This window comes from Ambystoma mexicanum, chromosome 6p, assembly GCF_040938575.1.
Source record: "Ambystoma mexicanum isolate Mex_15411 chromosome 6p, UKY_AmexF1_1, whole genome shotgun sequence".
NCBI classification, from domain to species: domain Eukaryota; kingdom Metazoa; phylum Chordata; class Amphibia; order Caudata; family Ambystomatidae; genus Ambystoma; species Ambystoma mexicanum.
In genome coordinates, this window is record NC_090935.1 from 1,166,941,634 (window position 1) to 1,166,957,516 (window position 15,883).

The 15,883-nt window shown below is 44.7% G+C and overlaps 1 protein-coding gene across 1 annotated transcript in view; it reads right to left on the bottom strand.

The window, feature by feature from the left end:
- The window catches only part of CEMIP2 (cell migration inducing hyaluronidase 2), a 473,131-nt gene that overhangs the window by 10,903 nt on the left and 446,345 nt on the right, over window positions 1–15,883 (bottom strand). The window contains exons 22-23 of the mRNA XM_069625802.1: window positions 12,432–12,580; window positions 4,672–4,778 (exon numbers count right to left, since the gene is read on the bottom strand). Of these exons, the coding sequence (XP_069481903.1) occupies window positions 4,672–4,778; window positions 12,432–12,580 (256 nt within the window). The remainder of the gene's footprint in view (window positions 1–4,671; window positions 4,779–12,431; window positions 12,581–15,883) is intronic.

Below are 15,883 nucleotides of genomic sequence, written 5' to 3' on the forward strand. Positions count from 1 at the left end.
TAGGCAAATCTCCCAGACCATGTTATCCAGAGATGGTTCCCTATGGAGCGTTTCTGTGAGTACCTGGAGGTGTAATCTGGGCACTGGGCACTCTGCAGAGTTGCTAACAAGTCGATCTCTGGGAAACCCCATTCTGTAAAGACATTCAGCAGAATGGGCTCTTGCAACTGGCACTCGTGCTCTACATGGAGCATGTCTGCCAAATGATTATGTTCCCATGGAACATATTGTGAGAGGAGGAACATGTGTTTGAGTGCCCACTTCCAGATGTTCTGGGACAGTATGGTTAGCCCTTGAGAGGGAGTGCCCCCCTGTTTGTCCAGGTAGTACATGGCCCTGGTACTGTCTGTAAGGACCAGAACTGTTTCCCACAAAGGTGTGCTTGGAATTATTTTGAAGGCTTTGAACACTGCAAGCAGTTCCAACAGATTGATGTGATTAGACGCTACTGATGGGGTCCAGATGCCGTGCACTGTCTATTGAAGAAGGTTATCCCTCCCACCCCAACATATGTGTACATGGTGAGAGTGGTCTCTAGTGTGGTGGTGGATTCCCCCTGCAGATGTTTCTCTTGACCACCACTGCAGAGACAACCACTAGATCGTCCCACTGGCCTTTTGCCTGACACCATTGGCTTGAGAGCCACTTCTACATTGGAACACATGCGCAGACGAGCGCGAGGAACTAGGAAGACGCAGGAAGCCATCATCCCCAGCAGCCACATGGCCTTGCGAACGGTTACCTGGTGACTGGCTAAATAGGGAGGGAGCTGGAAAAGCACAATTTGAATCCTCTCACTGGAGGGGAAGACGAGCCAGTCTTCTGTCCGAATAAGGCCTCCAGAAACTGTTTGACTTGGTTGGGGGCCAGACTTGATTTCTGCTCACTGATAAAGAATTCCAGGCTGAAAAGGAGATTTACTGTAGTCTGTGTATTCGCTAGGCAGTTCCGTACGAGTCTCCTGTAATAAGCCAGTCGAGGTAGGGATACAAAGGGATGGACTGCCTGTGCAGGTGAGCCGCAGCTATTGCCAGTAACTTTGTAAACACCGTTGGGGACGAGGCAATGCCAAAGGGGAGAACTTTAAACTGATAGTGCGTTTCCTCTATCCCGAAACTGAGGTGCTTTCTGTCCGCTCGCAACATTGAAATATGAAAGTATGTATCTTTCATATCCAACGTGGCCATATAGGTCCCCTGCCGCTGCAGTGGGATTACTTCCTGAAGAGTTAGTCATCCTGAACTTTTGTGGCTTGACGTACTAAAACAGGGCACATGGTTAGATCCTTTTTGGGTACAAAAAATAAAAAACAAACGCTGAATAAATACCCTTGTGTACCTGGATATGAGGGACAACTTCAATGGTGCCCTTTTCCAGCAGGACCTGAACCTCATCCAACAGGATGCGCACATGGTCTGGTGAAAGTTGTCTGCTTCTGGGTGGATGGTAGCGGGGTGGCTGCAGGAACTTGATGCAGTTCTGCGGGCGATGATCTTGAGTACCCACTGATCTGATGTGTTCCCCCTCCCATGCATGGGTCAATGATGTTAAACGTCCCCGACCGGGAAGTGTGGGAGGGGACCCATACCGTCGAGTCATTTGTAGGCAGAGGAAGGGTAATGCCTGGAAGAAATGTTTCTACCCCTGACACCCCTCCCACCCCACTCCACCCCGAGGAAATTCCTCTGTTGAGATTGGAAATTACTGGACAAGCGCTGTCCGGAGGCCCAGTTGGATCTTCCAGAGCCATACTGTTCATGAGGAGAGTGGGAGAAGGACTGCCCTCGAAAGGACTGGCGGGCATTGGAGATGCCATGCTGGAGGAAGGGTTTAGCTGAGATCTGGCTAAGTAATTTCAGGGTCTTGTGTTGCTTCTTAGCCGTCTCCGGGCATCATCAACTGCATTTCCGAAAAGGTTGGCCTCCTTCACTGATTTGTTGATTAAAGAAGCCAGAGTCTCTGGTTTGAACCCCGAATTCTTCAACCAGGCGTGGCGCTTGAGCAGGTTTCCCTGGGCAAGGATACATCCCCTAGTTTTGGCAGAGTTCTTGAGGATATTCTGGGTGACCAGTCTGCCCTCTGCAACCACAGCCAAAAGGCGGGTGCAAATAGGTTCCAGAACATCTGAAGGCAGTCCTGGACAAGGCCCCATTAAACATCACTGTAGCTTGCGAGGAGTGTGGTGTTGTTGGTAATCGTAGTGGAAAACGCCACAGAGGTGGTAACACGCTTGCCAAGGGAGTACAAACATTTGCAGTCCTCGTCAGCAGGGGATTCTGACAAGGACAGCAGAACCGGCTTCTTACGAGTAGTGGTGACAACCAGGGAGTCCGGGATGGCATGGCCCCCGATGTCGAGCGGGTCTGAAGGAGCAGGGCTAAGCATTCTCCACACTGGGGTTTCACTGCACGTGTGCATAATGCAATGAGGGGCCCAGGCACTTCTTGGCAGAGTTCAATAAAGGAATGGCTTGGCTGACAAGGGCATTTTCTTAAGGATATTTTCTACGAAGTCCAAATCAGCGATGGATTACAGTGTGGTAATCTGAAAGTGGTCAGCCGCTTTATTCAGAAGGTTGTTGATCATCATCTGATCATCTATAGGCGACGAGTCCCTAGAATGGGAGGCAGGAGGCGCATCCAGAAAAAAGTCAGGGTCAGTGGTATGTAGCAAGGTTTGCCATGTGTCGTGGTCATCTGCAGGGTTCCAATCTGGGTCCTGATAGGTGGGATACTGACCGCCCTGACCATGGCCTTTGTTATAGGAGACATTCGGGCTAGGATAATCTGGGGAATCCCCAGAAACATCCATTAGGGTGTCCTGATGAGATTCCTCCAAGGAGAGAGTGGAGGCTCTGGGAATTAGGAGGGTTTGGGGGGGTGCATGCAGGAGAAGCTGTGTCATGATGTAGGGCCCTACAAAGAGGAGTGGAGACCAGAGAGTAGCCCTCAGACAAAGATGGGGCCTTCCAGGGGGTTAAAATGGGCAAATTAGCCTTTTTCTCCTGAACTGTTTTTGCGTGTCTTTCGGCGCTGCGGCATATTTCGATACTACCTCGTTGGAAGTTGATGGTTTAGAGGGAACGGCCACTACAGATGGAGATTTAGTACCATGCATAGCTGCAGAGGCAGTTTCGCAGGGTGTGCAGTCAAAATATGGGAAAAAAGTCGAAAAAAAAGTCGAATAATTAATTTTTTTATTTATATTTTTTTTGGCTCTCGTATGTTAAAAAAAAAAAAAAAGGTAAAACCAAAAAATAAATAAGAAAAGGGGGTTTGGGGGGGAGCCCCACCATTTCAAATAAAAAACGTTATAAAAAAAAATGGACCTTTTTTTCTCGATATTTTGACTTTCGAACTTTTGTTTTTCGATGTTTTGACTATGAACCGTTTCACAAAGAGTGCTGAACCACAACTTTCGGAAAGCCCAGTCAAAGGCTTAGACAGGCCTGCGGGCGTGGAAACTTTGCCTGATGGATCCACCAGCAGCAGTTTGGGGATTGTGTGCTTAGAAGCATGTGGTGTGGGAGTGTCCCCGTCACCAGGATGCGACTTCCCCATAGCGTTGCCAGCGGCATGCCGGTCGGGGCCAGGGACGGACACGTGGGAGCGCAAGGGCTCCATCGTAAGGTGAAGGGCCTCCGAATCGGTGCCATAGCTGCCAACAGATTCCTCGTCTGAGGAGACGGTCAGGGAGTGACTCTCGGCCTGCATGGCATAGGCCGCCCACCATTTTGTAAACCTGTCTTTCAGGGTTTGGGCCAAAGAGCTTACAGTCTTTACACAAGCCTTCATCCTGGTCACAAGGGAGACACTGATTGCATCGGCGATGGTTTCCTTCCAAAGGGATTTGCCATTGCAAGATGGGCAACATTTTAAAGGAGTCCTCTCCATAGCAGAGGGAAGCGGCAGCCAGGCCAAGCGAAAGGGCAAAGAAGGGGCAAAGGAAAGGCATTCTTAAGAGAATGCAATGAAACAGGACCCCACTCTGCCTACTGTAAAGGCTGGGCCAGAGGACCAAGGACATGTGGAAAACAGTTGCTGATCAGCCGAAGATGAAAGGTCAGCGGACAGGACCAGTTGTTCAACAGCCATCGAGTAGTCATCAAAGGCAAGTGAAACCGCCGAACACCAGTGAAGTAGCAATATAAACTCCTAAGAGCTCTGCATTATGTGTGACCAACTAGGTAGGCAGATTTTGGCTACACTAGACGTCACGTTAGGGATAGTGTTACAGACACGTCCTTCGAAAAAAAGATGCAATACTCTGCAATTACCACTAAATGTCAGACTATATGCACAGCATGTGATTCTAAGCAGATTCACAAGCATCACCAACATATGTTTGTATTTTTTACATGTGTATTAATATACATGCTGTTCAATAAACTTAAAGAAAAGGGTACTGAGTGAATGAAGTATCTTTCTCTGATAAAGGCCAAATCTGGCAGCCTTCCCCGCACCCCAAACCGACACCCACCAAAGGGCTCCAAGATTCAATTCTCAAGCTCAGACTGCTGTGTGTGGCTCAGTGGTGAGCACCGGTCTGAATACAGGAGCAGGAGAGACCTCTACCTACGTTGATCAAAATCTTCCAAAGGCATTCTTTTGATTGGATAATGTAAATTAATCTACTTGGTTTGAAACAGAAAAATAGCGCTTGGTTACAAACCGTTTTTTGGTAGGTATGCTTGCTTAGCCGTCCCCATTGATACCAATGCTTCTGAAACTCCATCAAGATTTCCTAGATCTCCTCTAGTGGCCAAGAGAACTATTGACCTGAAAAAGATGAAAGCACACACAAAGATTATTCTATGATCTCTTATGTTCAGATGATATTGGTTCAATGTTAGATGCGTTCATAAAACAAATGGCTGATCAGATTGTCAAGTGGCTAAACCACAGGCCACAGACATATGTACTTTCTAGAACCCCAGAAGGATCAACTCAGCTTTTTATACTTCAGTGGATTATAAAACATCATGGGGTGTAATAGTAGCAGAACACGTTATGCCCTTTACAGCCTGCGCATACACCCTAGTATGCACGTTCGAAATGTCCTAATTTAACGATGAGCAATAGCAAATACTGGCCAAAGGATGTACGTTTTTCTCTTTTAATTGCAATGCAACGGTAGTGTGGCAACACTTGTTTCGACCCTCACACTCTGTTTTCTTCAGGGCGTTACTTGGTCCTTGCTAGACTCACGTTCTTCTTACAGGGTCAGCGTCTTATTGTTGTTTCAACCCACTCGTTTAATGGTGTCCTATTGGAATGTGGAGTTTTGCTCTTATATTCATACGGTACGATGTCCTTTCATCGCGGGATGTTTTTTTGCTGGTTTTTATACCACAAATTTTTTGCTGACATAACTAATCACATTTTTTTGAGAGGGGTTAGAAAAATATATAAATTGGGTGTGGGTGTTCGGGAATATATAAAAAATTAAAGGGGATGGGGGTTATAAAAATAAAAAATTCTTTGAGTTTTTTCATTAAAAAAAAAAAAATCAGCTGGAAAAACACTGTGAAAAAACATCCCACGATGAAATGTCATGGAACCATTCATACGATATTACTCCCACACATCCACTCGCATGCAGTCGCGCTCACGGGAGCCCAGTGGCCACGCCTGCGGTGATCTGCAATTCGAAATGGTGGGGTTGAGCCCAATCCTTAGAAACGCTGGTGTAATAGTAGCACCTGCTATTTATATTGCTACAAAACAGTGCAACTACAGTAGCACACCCTACACAAATGACGTGTTAGGATATGTTATTTTATTTTGGTATAAATGCATAAGATGGGCAAGATAAAAACTATCCCCATGAGGGAGATTTCTTTTGTGGAATGTAATTCATGGTTCAGAAAGAAATTCCCTTTATAATTAGGTAAGCCCCTTTTATGAGATTGGCAGACAGAGCAGCATGATGTCTAGAGACTGGAAGGAGGCATTTCCTTTTGCAGATCAGTCTTTTCAGGTTCACACAGGAATTGGCTGCAATTGGCGGTTCTTGTGGGAGAGAGCAGACTGAAACCTAAATAGTTCTCCCCCTGGTATTGCACAGAACGCTAAAAAGCAGCCATAGACACTTCATCAGACTGCAGAGTGAAATTATTTCACTCTGCACCATCTGATGTAGAAGTCCATGGGACTTATACAGTGATGAAACAATGTATTAGTTTCAAATATTTCCAATTAATCCAATAAAAGGTATCAAAACCTTTTTTCATAATGCTAACTGAAATATGCATCATGGTGTTAGGGCAGTTTTTCGAAAGTCCTACCCAGACTTCATAAAAACCATATCAGAGGCAGTACATAAGCTCCACTCTTAGTATAAAGCTGTACCACCCGAGAATGTTTTGGTAGCATAGACAGAGAAGCTAGACTTGTATTAGGAGGAAGAGAGCTATAGCATGGTACAAAGAAATTGAGGCATACATATGGTCCAAAGAAACACTGAAACACTATGGATTGTAAAAATAAAGGGTTTATTTAAACACAAGTAGGCTGAGATAAATATCAAGTACTATAACATATAATCACAATTATACTTATGGGATACAACTCAAAGTATAAAGTTTTAAGAATAGCAATCAGCAGTTCAAGGCGACTCAAACCTACAACACATTCAGAATGACATTCAACTATTCATGGGGAGTAAAACCAGGTTATATATACTTTTAGAATACCATCAGTAATTCAAGGGTAATTGATTGCGTCAGTCATGACCTTGTGACAGAAACACAGTTCAGAGCTAGTAAAACTCATCATACTTTCTGGAGGGGCCTCAAGCTACTCAATGATAAGTATGAACAATCAACTATTTTAGAATGCACTAAGCAATTCAGTGAAAGCAAAACCCAATCACACTCCAAGAAAGACACAATGGGCCTCATTAGAAGTTGGGCTGTATCCTGGCGGTAAGTCAGCTGGAATACCATCCAACTAAATTACTGTTACCACCACTTGGTCCGGCAGAATTACCGCCGGATTAGAAGTGTCAGTCCCCATTTTTGTTTTTTAGTCCATTGGACTCAATGCAGCTTTTTTGGAGGAATTAGCATGGCAGAATTTCCACTGTGGTAATTCCGCCGGTTTTACAGCAGTGAGTGGGAGGATTTACCTCCATGATTTTACTGGAGATACATCCTCCACTCCAGGCCCAACCTCATAATTTGGCGTAGTGGTGAAGTTGGCAGTAACTGATTTACCACCCATTTGACCACTTAACACCATACTTGTAATGAGGGCCAATGTATTTCAAGGTAAGTAATTGACCTACTGGTACATAACTATCCGCTACCTAATAGCTAGTTATGCCTAGCATACTTTATACAGTTTCTAAGGTCAGTAAAAAGCTATTAATTCAAGGAAGCACAACCCAGGGTTAAAAGTTTAGAAGAGTAGCAGCTATTCAAGATGAGTAAAGCCTATATGCCTTTAAGCAAATCAAAGACAAGTATTAACTCAAAGACTGTTTTAGACCTGTAAAAAGCAGACCATGGAACGCAAAACCCAATGGTACAGATTAAGACAGACAAAATGTATTTCACAGTAGGTAAACCCTATTTTTAAGCTTTTACACTCATTCAGTTAATAAAACAGTACCAATATTTTCAGAAGTGGGAAACCACCAGTCAAAGTTAGTAAAGCACCTTGTATACTTTTTAGAGGGGAAGAATGCAACTCAAAGGTAAACATAAATGTAATGATACTTTGCAATGTCTTCTTTCACAGAGGTACAGTTACCCAACTAACTTCTTTAGCAAGTAAATCATTTTACAATTGTTATACTTTCAAGGTAGAATCCTTACCTTGTAAAGTCCAACCCTGGTCTATAGCATGAGTTTGCTCAGAGGCAGATGAGGGACCCCACTGGTCTAGGTACCAGATGTAGGCAGGTCAGGATAGGTTTCAGTTGCAAGAAAGTCAAAGTTTCATAGGATATCTTCTTAAACAACTAAGTATTAGCTTCAGAGTTAGTTAAAGTGTTGAGGGACTTCACAGAAGGCTCCCCATATGTGTTCCAGCATTTGGCCTGGTCGAGTGGTATGGGCAAACTCCCAACACACAAATCACCCACTCAGCCTCAGAGGATGCACACCAGACATAAGGTAAGTATTACCCGAGCCCACACAGTACCTTAGGAGAAAAGAAGAGCTGAGTGGATGCACTCAGGATGCAGCAGCACAGGACCCGGTCCCTAGATTCTTGGTCTGGAGACCAAAGATCTGGACACTTGGTGGGAACTTGCAACAGCAGTCGTCAGAGGAGGCTTCTAGCAAAGGGTTCTTTATTTTTTTTTTTTTTTTTTTGTTTTTATAATCTAAAAGATTTTTTAACAAAGGTTTCACGGTGATTCCACTTTGAGATTCCAAAGGCGTCAGAAGTGTCTAAAAGAAAAGAAAAGAAAAAAAAAAAAAAAAAAAAAAAAAAAAAAAAAAAAAAAAAGAAAAAAAAAAAAAGAACCCTTTGCTAGAAGCCTCCTCTGACGACTGCTGTTGCATCTCATGGCTCATGGCTCTGTGGATTTGGCGCCCATTTACAGCAGCCAGATGAAGAACAAATATCGCTGGTTGGATTCTCTTCATTAATCTGGACGTGCTCTCTGGTGAGGAGACTTCAAGGATTCAAATCGTATCTCTAGAGATCCAGCAGGAGTCCAATGTTTCGGATGGATTCCGAAGAGCATGCACTGCACTCAGGCTCAAGGTCCCAGGGTATAGTCGCAGCATGTCGGGGGATGGCTCATAATGCAGGTCTGAATGAGATTAGTAAATCTCCCCAGTCTCTGGGTAGGAGTCGTCACATTCGGGACCCCCAGGTAGATTGCAAGGAAGGGTTGCATCAGGCTCCGGTTGCACACCAGGCCCTCGGTCGCTGGAAATTGCTACAGACGTCTTTTCTTTATCTTCAGCTCCAGTGGTTGACTTATCAGCAGCGACCCGGATTGGAGTATTTATCAGGAACTACAGCACAACTTCTGCAAATTCTCCCTGCAGTTTACAAAAAGGGGCAGCCTGGCTGTCCAATCAGGACAGTCGCCCCCCAGCCCCCCAATTGGTACTTGGTTCCTTTCAGGCAAGATGAAAGACAAAGGGCTGCAGAGCTTTGGACTCCTCCCTCACTTCCTGCCTTCTCAGACACTCTGGAGCCAAGCCGTGAATTCCCATTGAAGCCAAATCTTCCACTGAGGTCGTCCCCACCAAGAATGGCCGGGGAAGGCCTCAAACAACAAGTAAATGAGAAAAAAGAAGGCGCCCATCATTCTAGCAGAATGGTGGCCCTTCTGTGCATTACAGTGGCTGATTTAACAGCCTGCGAGTAATAAGACTGAACAGTCACCAAGGTAAAACCAATGCCACTGGTAAGTAAACTTGCAATTGTAACAAAAACATTACCAGGTAAGTAAAAAAGGGAGTACATTGCATCTCCCCAGCACTCCACATAAGGTGGGGTGTGCTGGCTCACTTAAATCAATGTAAAGGGGATGTGAATCCCACTTTACCTCTGGGGAACAGTAGATCACTCATGAAATAAGAGAATTAAAAGGAAGTCAATGCATTACAAATGTGTGCTGCCATAATACATTACAGTCGGTCCAAAGTTATAGGAAACTATTACTCCAATCATACACTATGGATAGACATAAAAAGGTCACCCATAAAAAGAGTATAAGACCAGGTGAGAGGGGAAAAGGATTCCCACACACCTAAGGACAAGGTAACAATTACAAAGCCCAAGCACAATGTTCCGGGGTTGAGACGGGTCAGGAAGATTTATCATAAAGATGAAAATCTTACCCAACAGATGGTAACACTATCAAACAATTATGAATGTCAAATTGGGGTCGACTGTCAAATTCATTTATATGTCAGCTTGCCTTCTGTGGAAGTAGAAAGGCTACTTAGCATGCCATTCTATGGGTAAACAAATAACTGGTGCAATAATTTTAAAAAAAATGGGTGAAGTGCTAGAGTGGAAGCAGAGGAAGTGAGGGACAGCGGCAGGTTATAGGGAGCATGTGAGAGGGAATTTGGCCTCAAGCGGGCTTGTGAGGAGGCGAGGACCCCCAGAGTGTGCTCAGAGACGCACTGGAGCCGAGATAGAATTAGCACAGTCGAAGATTGTTCTCAATTCTTTATGGGGAACAGACAGAAGAAACTTACAATTCGATCCATATTACAAAGACTCTGCATTTAAGGGATCAGATACATTCCAGATAGAAGGTGATCCAGGGAATTTTCATACAAAGTTTAAATTAAGTCCCCACTGTAGCTTCTATACACAAACTTGGGGGATTTTACGGACTTGACAGGAGTTTTGAGGGTTACCTCCTTTCTCCCAAAACACGTATTCTTCTGCAAATCTCTGAAGTTTGTCCCTCTTATTTTTCCCTCGTGCTTTGCATGTCCGCACACCCCACTACAAAACGTGCATATTGCCGATATACATCCATAGATCCAGGCAAATCCTCTGAACACACTCACGAAGTAGAAAGGAAGAGTAAAACCACTGGAGAAAAGGTAATCTACCAGTACACCCATTCCGGGGAGGGTTTGAGTATTGCCGCACCATAGACATGTAGTGTGCCTTCATATTTCAAGAAGCACCAACCACAATTAATCTTTTTGTACCCATTAAGGTAAAATACGTGTGGTCAGATGCTTTGGATATTGTGTTATGGTACAGGCCCGCATTGCCTTAGAGTGCACTACTCTCGATACCCATCAGAAAACAGTGCACTCCAGATTCATCTCCCAGTGTAGTTTATGGAGGCTGATGGATAATGGAACAGAGCAATGTCTGTCCTCCTGTTTCAGAGGGCGGCATTCCTGCCCATACTGTGGCCTCCACATGTCTGGGGGCAAGATTATGTATTTCTCAAGGCTTTATGGTGCTCAGGGGTGTTCAGGTTTACATTTTCATTTTACTTTAACACCAAATAACATTCCAGTCTGAATACCAAGTTCTAACTACTGTGATGAAATCTCCCACTTCCCGAAGAGGAACATTACCCAAATCTCTTACTTCAAAACAACTGCAACGTGCAAGCAAAGTAAATTCCCCATTGAGACGAAATTGTGGCACACTGAGAATCAAAATACCTATGTAGGCTTTCATCTGCAACCCCTGCTGTTTTATGGGTTTAATTCAGCGCCTTAAGGTTCAACCAAATGGCGGACTATCAACGTTTACCAACCGACAACAAGAAAAATCCCTCCATGAAGGTTTTATCACTGGATCAAAGAAGGTACAAAATGATGAATGGTCAATGGCGACGGGTATAGGGTAAAGCAAAAACTGACTTTGAGGAGAGATGGTATTACACCAACTCACCTTTCAACAAAAAAAAAAAGTTGTCGTTCCTCATTATGCAACTTGCATAGAAGAGACGATAGAGGAAAAAATATTTCAACCTCCTAAAACACACTTCGCAAAAGGAAGCTTACACGTATGTGTTTGAGCCAAACATCTTTTTAATAAGACAACGCCCTTCTGCGGACACATTTCACGCTCACTATGGCGCATTCAAGGCTTTGGCCCTTTAAGGTAACCAGGAACTTTTTACCAAATAAAGTCGATGGGGCGAGTTTGTGGTACGGCTTTCGCCAGAGATGAGGATCCACACTAAAGGCAGAATGGCATTATGTGATCACAAAGAAGTCGTGCACAAGCAACTACGTGTAGGCTTTCCCTCGTATGCCTAGTGTTGTGCTAGGGCAACATTTCTGCCTACCCCTCGCTCCACAACAGACACCAGCTAAGCCTCTGAAACAAGTTCAAATGTGACCAGGCACAGCAAAGGCAGTATCCACTAGCCTTTGGGTACCAGCAAACCTGCTTCCCAAATCCTTGTATTCATCTATGAATTGAACTATTTCAGGAACACTGCATTTGAGGATGTCTTTGGAATACAGTTGGGAGTACTTAGGTCACACTGCTACTTTAGCACAGACGTCATTGACAGATTTCAAGGAAAACTCAATGTCCCATATCCTGAAGGGTTTGCCTTGGAATCTGAGCTTGTATACAATATGTAGGGAGGCGGCAGCTCCTGTGATAAAACAGGACTTTTTTCAGAAGTAGCTGTAACCATTCCAAAGCTTTTTGTTGGCTTATTGTGCACCTCCATTCTACAATGAGCCGATCTCATCGCTTACCATTTTACTGTAAAAGCTACACGTCTCACTTGAATATCTGCCTTTTTTCCAAGTCTTTCCCCATTTCATCTTTTGCTCCTTTTTCCCCCCTTTCTCTCTACTGTGATACACGTTGAGGTTTTTCAAAGAAGAAATACATTTCATACATTTAGGCGGTGACAGCTAAATTATACAAATCGGTCCGCCATTTTGATTTAATTGTTTATGCCATTTTGTCTGAGAGAGAGCGACAACAATCCACATATCATGACAGCAATCCTACCTCGGTTGAACTTTGGTTTTCAAATTGGTGTCCAATGCTCCCATATTCGCGTCGGAAAAAGACATGTTGTACCTCAGGGTTCCAGTACAAGCATCCACCACGACAAGGTACACACCCAATTGACGGAATGGGAACTTTGTGTTACCAACCTGTAATCAAATCAAAAGAACACGGGGTGTTTACAAGCTTGACAACACTGCAGTACTAGCAGAACAGGATCCACGGCACCGGCACGTCATCACAAACACCTGCGACGCTGCAGTGAAAAGCAAAGCAATAAACACGGCAGCCATTGTGTCACTTAGTGCTGGGTGAAGATTCCAGGCTCCCAAGGAGTGTGTACAGAATACATGTGCACATTGCGGTGTCCTACGGGAAGTCTGCCGAAAATGGCTGAGCACCACGTGGTGCAAATTCCCATAAACATTCCAAGGAAATATTGCAATTCTTACTTTTCAATGGTATGCCATCAAACCAGCATAACTCGTCATTCCAGGCGTTCTTTCTGCAAGCAACCTTGCAAATAACCTAGGACGGTTTTTCAATGTTCATTGCCATTAGTAGTGTAACATTCCCTGCAGCCTCATATCGCGTATGCATCTCGTAGCAGATTGTACACTTGATTTGGGGGGCACAAGGAAAGGGTGCATCTACCAGACAGATTCTGCCGTACATAGAGAGACATTAATCTAATCCCAAGAAGCAGTACCTGAGAAACCCCCTAACAATGATTCACTGTGAGTCCCCTAGGGAAGACATTACAGGGAAAATGGGATCCAGCATTAAAACAAACATTGTTAAAGCCAACAGTTTGGGCTTTTGTGTAGGCATGGGGAAGGCTCTTGCCAGGCACTGCCCAAGTGGCATTGACTGGCCATCAATGTTAGCAGGTGCAAGTATTGGGCATCTAATATTAGTGTCTGGCAAATGCCTAATACTTGCACCCAAGGAGTGTCTGGAAAATGCCTACTACTTACACACAAGCCAAAATTGTAGGCTTTTCCAATGCTTGTTCTGACCAGGACTTCAGTGAAGGACACGCAGAGTGTTTATTGAGTGGCTGAAGGCAGACCTGGTTAAGTATTTTTATTACACCTGTAGCGTGTTTACAACTCCAATTAAGACTAACTCGCAGAAGACTGCTATGAAAAAACACTGGTAGGTACTTCGAGCACAACGTTTGATGGTAAGGCTTGATTAAAGTGACCTCAAAGAGTTCCCATGAGGAGGTGTTTTGGGCAGAACGGGGAAGGACCTTGGTGGGAATAGCCATATGGATTAGCATGGCATGGGCAGTCAGTGGGTGGGAAAATAGCCAAACAACACCTAAAAGCTGTGTGTCCCTCCTAATATGCCATTTCTCATTATCTGTACTCTAAAGCAATAGTTTTGGCATATAGGTGGCGCTAAAGTGTAACCCAATAGCTGAAACTGAAAAAACTCTTACTATGTTTTGCCTCTGAAAGTTACGCAACTTCCCTCAGTTGCTCCCAATTAGAAGTGATTCCTGATCTTTAAAAAATCATCATTGCTCCCTCACCGCCATCATACGGGAACAGCAGGAGTAGGGCTGTATGTGGGACACCATGTGTTATGCCTATACTGCATCAAGTGTATGAGAGACGTTATGCACTCCGACAGCCATATAGAATGTACCCTCACACTGAAAGTGTGGAAGGATGCCGCATGGAAGTAGGTCAGCACGCAATGCTGGACATCATGGAATGTTAAGTGAACTCCTGACGAGGGCAGAGTGATGTCATGAAAAAGATATATGAACCTATGCTGAAATGATATGAAAATACTTAAGAGTAACAATGTAACAATCTCTAGCCAGATTCCCTTAGCCCTGCACCCACCTGCGAGGCCAAAAACCTTGGGGTCATCTTTGACTCCACTTCTTCTCCTTTCACATCACATTTCTGACATCTCAAAAAAGTCCATCAACTACACCTCCTGAGAGACATCTCACTTTTCCCCAGCGTCTCACTGTCTCCAGAGCCCTGGTTCTCTCTAGGCTGGACTACTGCAACAGCTTCTTCCTCAACCTCCCAGCGTCTGCCCTGTGCCTTCTGCAACTCATCCAGAACAGAACCGCAAGAGTTATCCTTGGCCTCAAGCCCAGGGACCGCATCTCTTCGGCGCTGAAATTCCTTCACTGGCTCCCCGTGGCTGCAAGGATCAAATTCAAGACCCTTTGTATTACTTGCAACATTACCTACCTAAATACTGTCCCTCTCGAGCCCTCCGCTCATCTACCTCCAACCTTCTACGAGTGAGCTGGTTCTCCAAGCAGAGATTTGGAGGGAGATCCTTATCCTCAGCAGACGCCACCCTCCGGTTTAGCCTCCCTGCCGCCCTCAGCCTTGAGCCTGTTCTTAAATTCTGGAAACTCCTCAAGACATTTCTCTTCTCCTCCTCCTTTCTCCTCCACTTTCCCCCTGTCCTCCTAACCTAGCCCTGTGCTCTTTCCATCTCTCCCTCCTCTTCCATACAGCTTTGCTGACTGGCCATCTGGTGTACCTCAGTCTCTCACAGATCCCGGACACCTCCGCCAGTCCTCTTTGCACTTGCCTCAGGGCCATGCACACTTCCCCCTCACTGCACTTCTGAATAAATCCGAGAGCTTTTCTCTCCGCACTTATCTCAGCCTCTACCGACAGGGTGCACTTGGACCCCTCCTGCCCCTCTCCCTTGACCATCTTGAACTTGCATGATCCAAGTGCATCTCTGCCTGAAGATCGTTGGTCTGTTTTCCTTGTCTTCACCCCTTAATATGCACTTGATAAAAATCGCCAAATCGCTGTCAGGCCTATTTGCTGTATCCAAACGGTTAAATGTATCTTTTTTACTTACGCTGCCTGTGCAGACCGTTATCGTCTCAGAATTTCAAGGGCTCTGAGCGACTGTTTCTTCTCCATGTTCCCACCCTCCTTGAGCTCTTTGAAACACTGCCTGTGTATAGGCACTTTATAAATAAATACCATACCATTCCATTCTATACCATAAGAACTATGTACCTAATTCTAAAGTTACCCAATGCTAAAGTAATCATGAATACAAAGAAGATGAAGTAACCTACTGGCCAATAACTGCAAATACGCAGTAACACAAGGTAGATGAGACATATAGAGGCTTGCTGTATAGGAATACATAACATGGCAAGGACGGCCATTATCAGAAAATGGACGCTGGCTCATGTCGAATTCAACCAAGCTACCTCGGAGACAGACCAAGGCTGCAGAATCAGGAGATGCTGAAAATACAGTTTGTGTGCAAAAAAGCGATGAGTCGAGGTTGGCCTTTGATCAAGGATGCTATTTTAAGGAATAATTGCAAGGCACAAGGGGAGTTACACGGATAAGCCTTCTTAGATTAAGGAAGAAGAAAACACCTGAAACAGTTAAAGTATTGGACAATTCTGGAACAGCCTCCCTGCCACTCAAACTTGA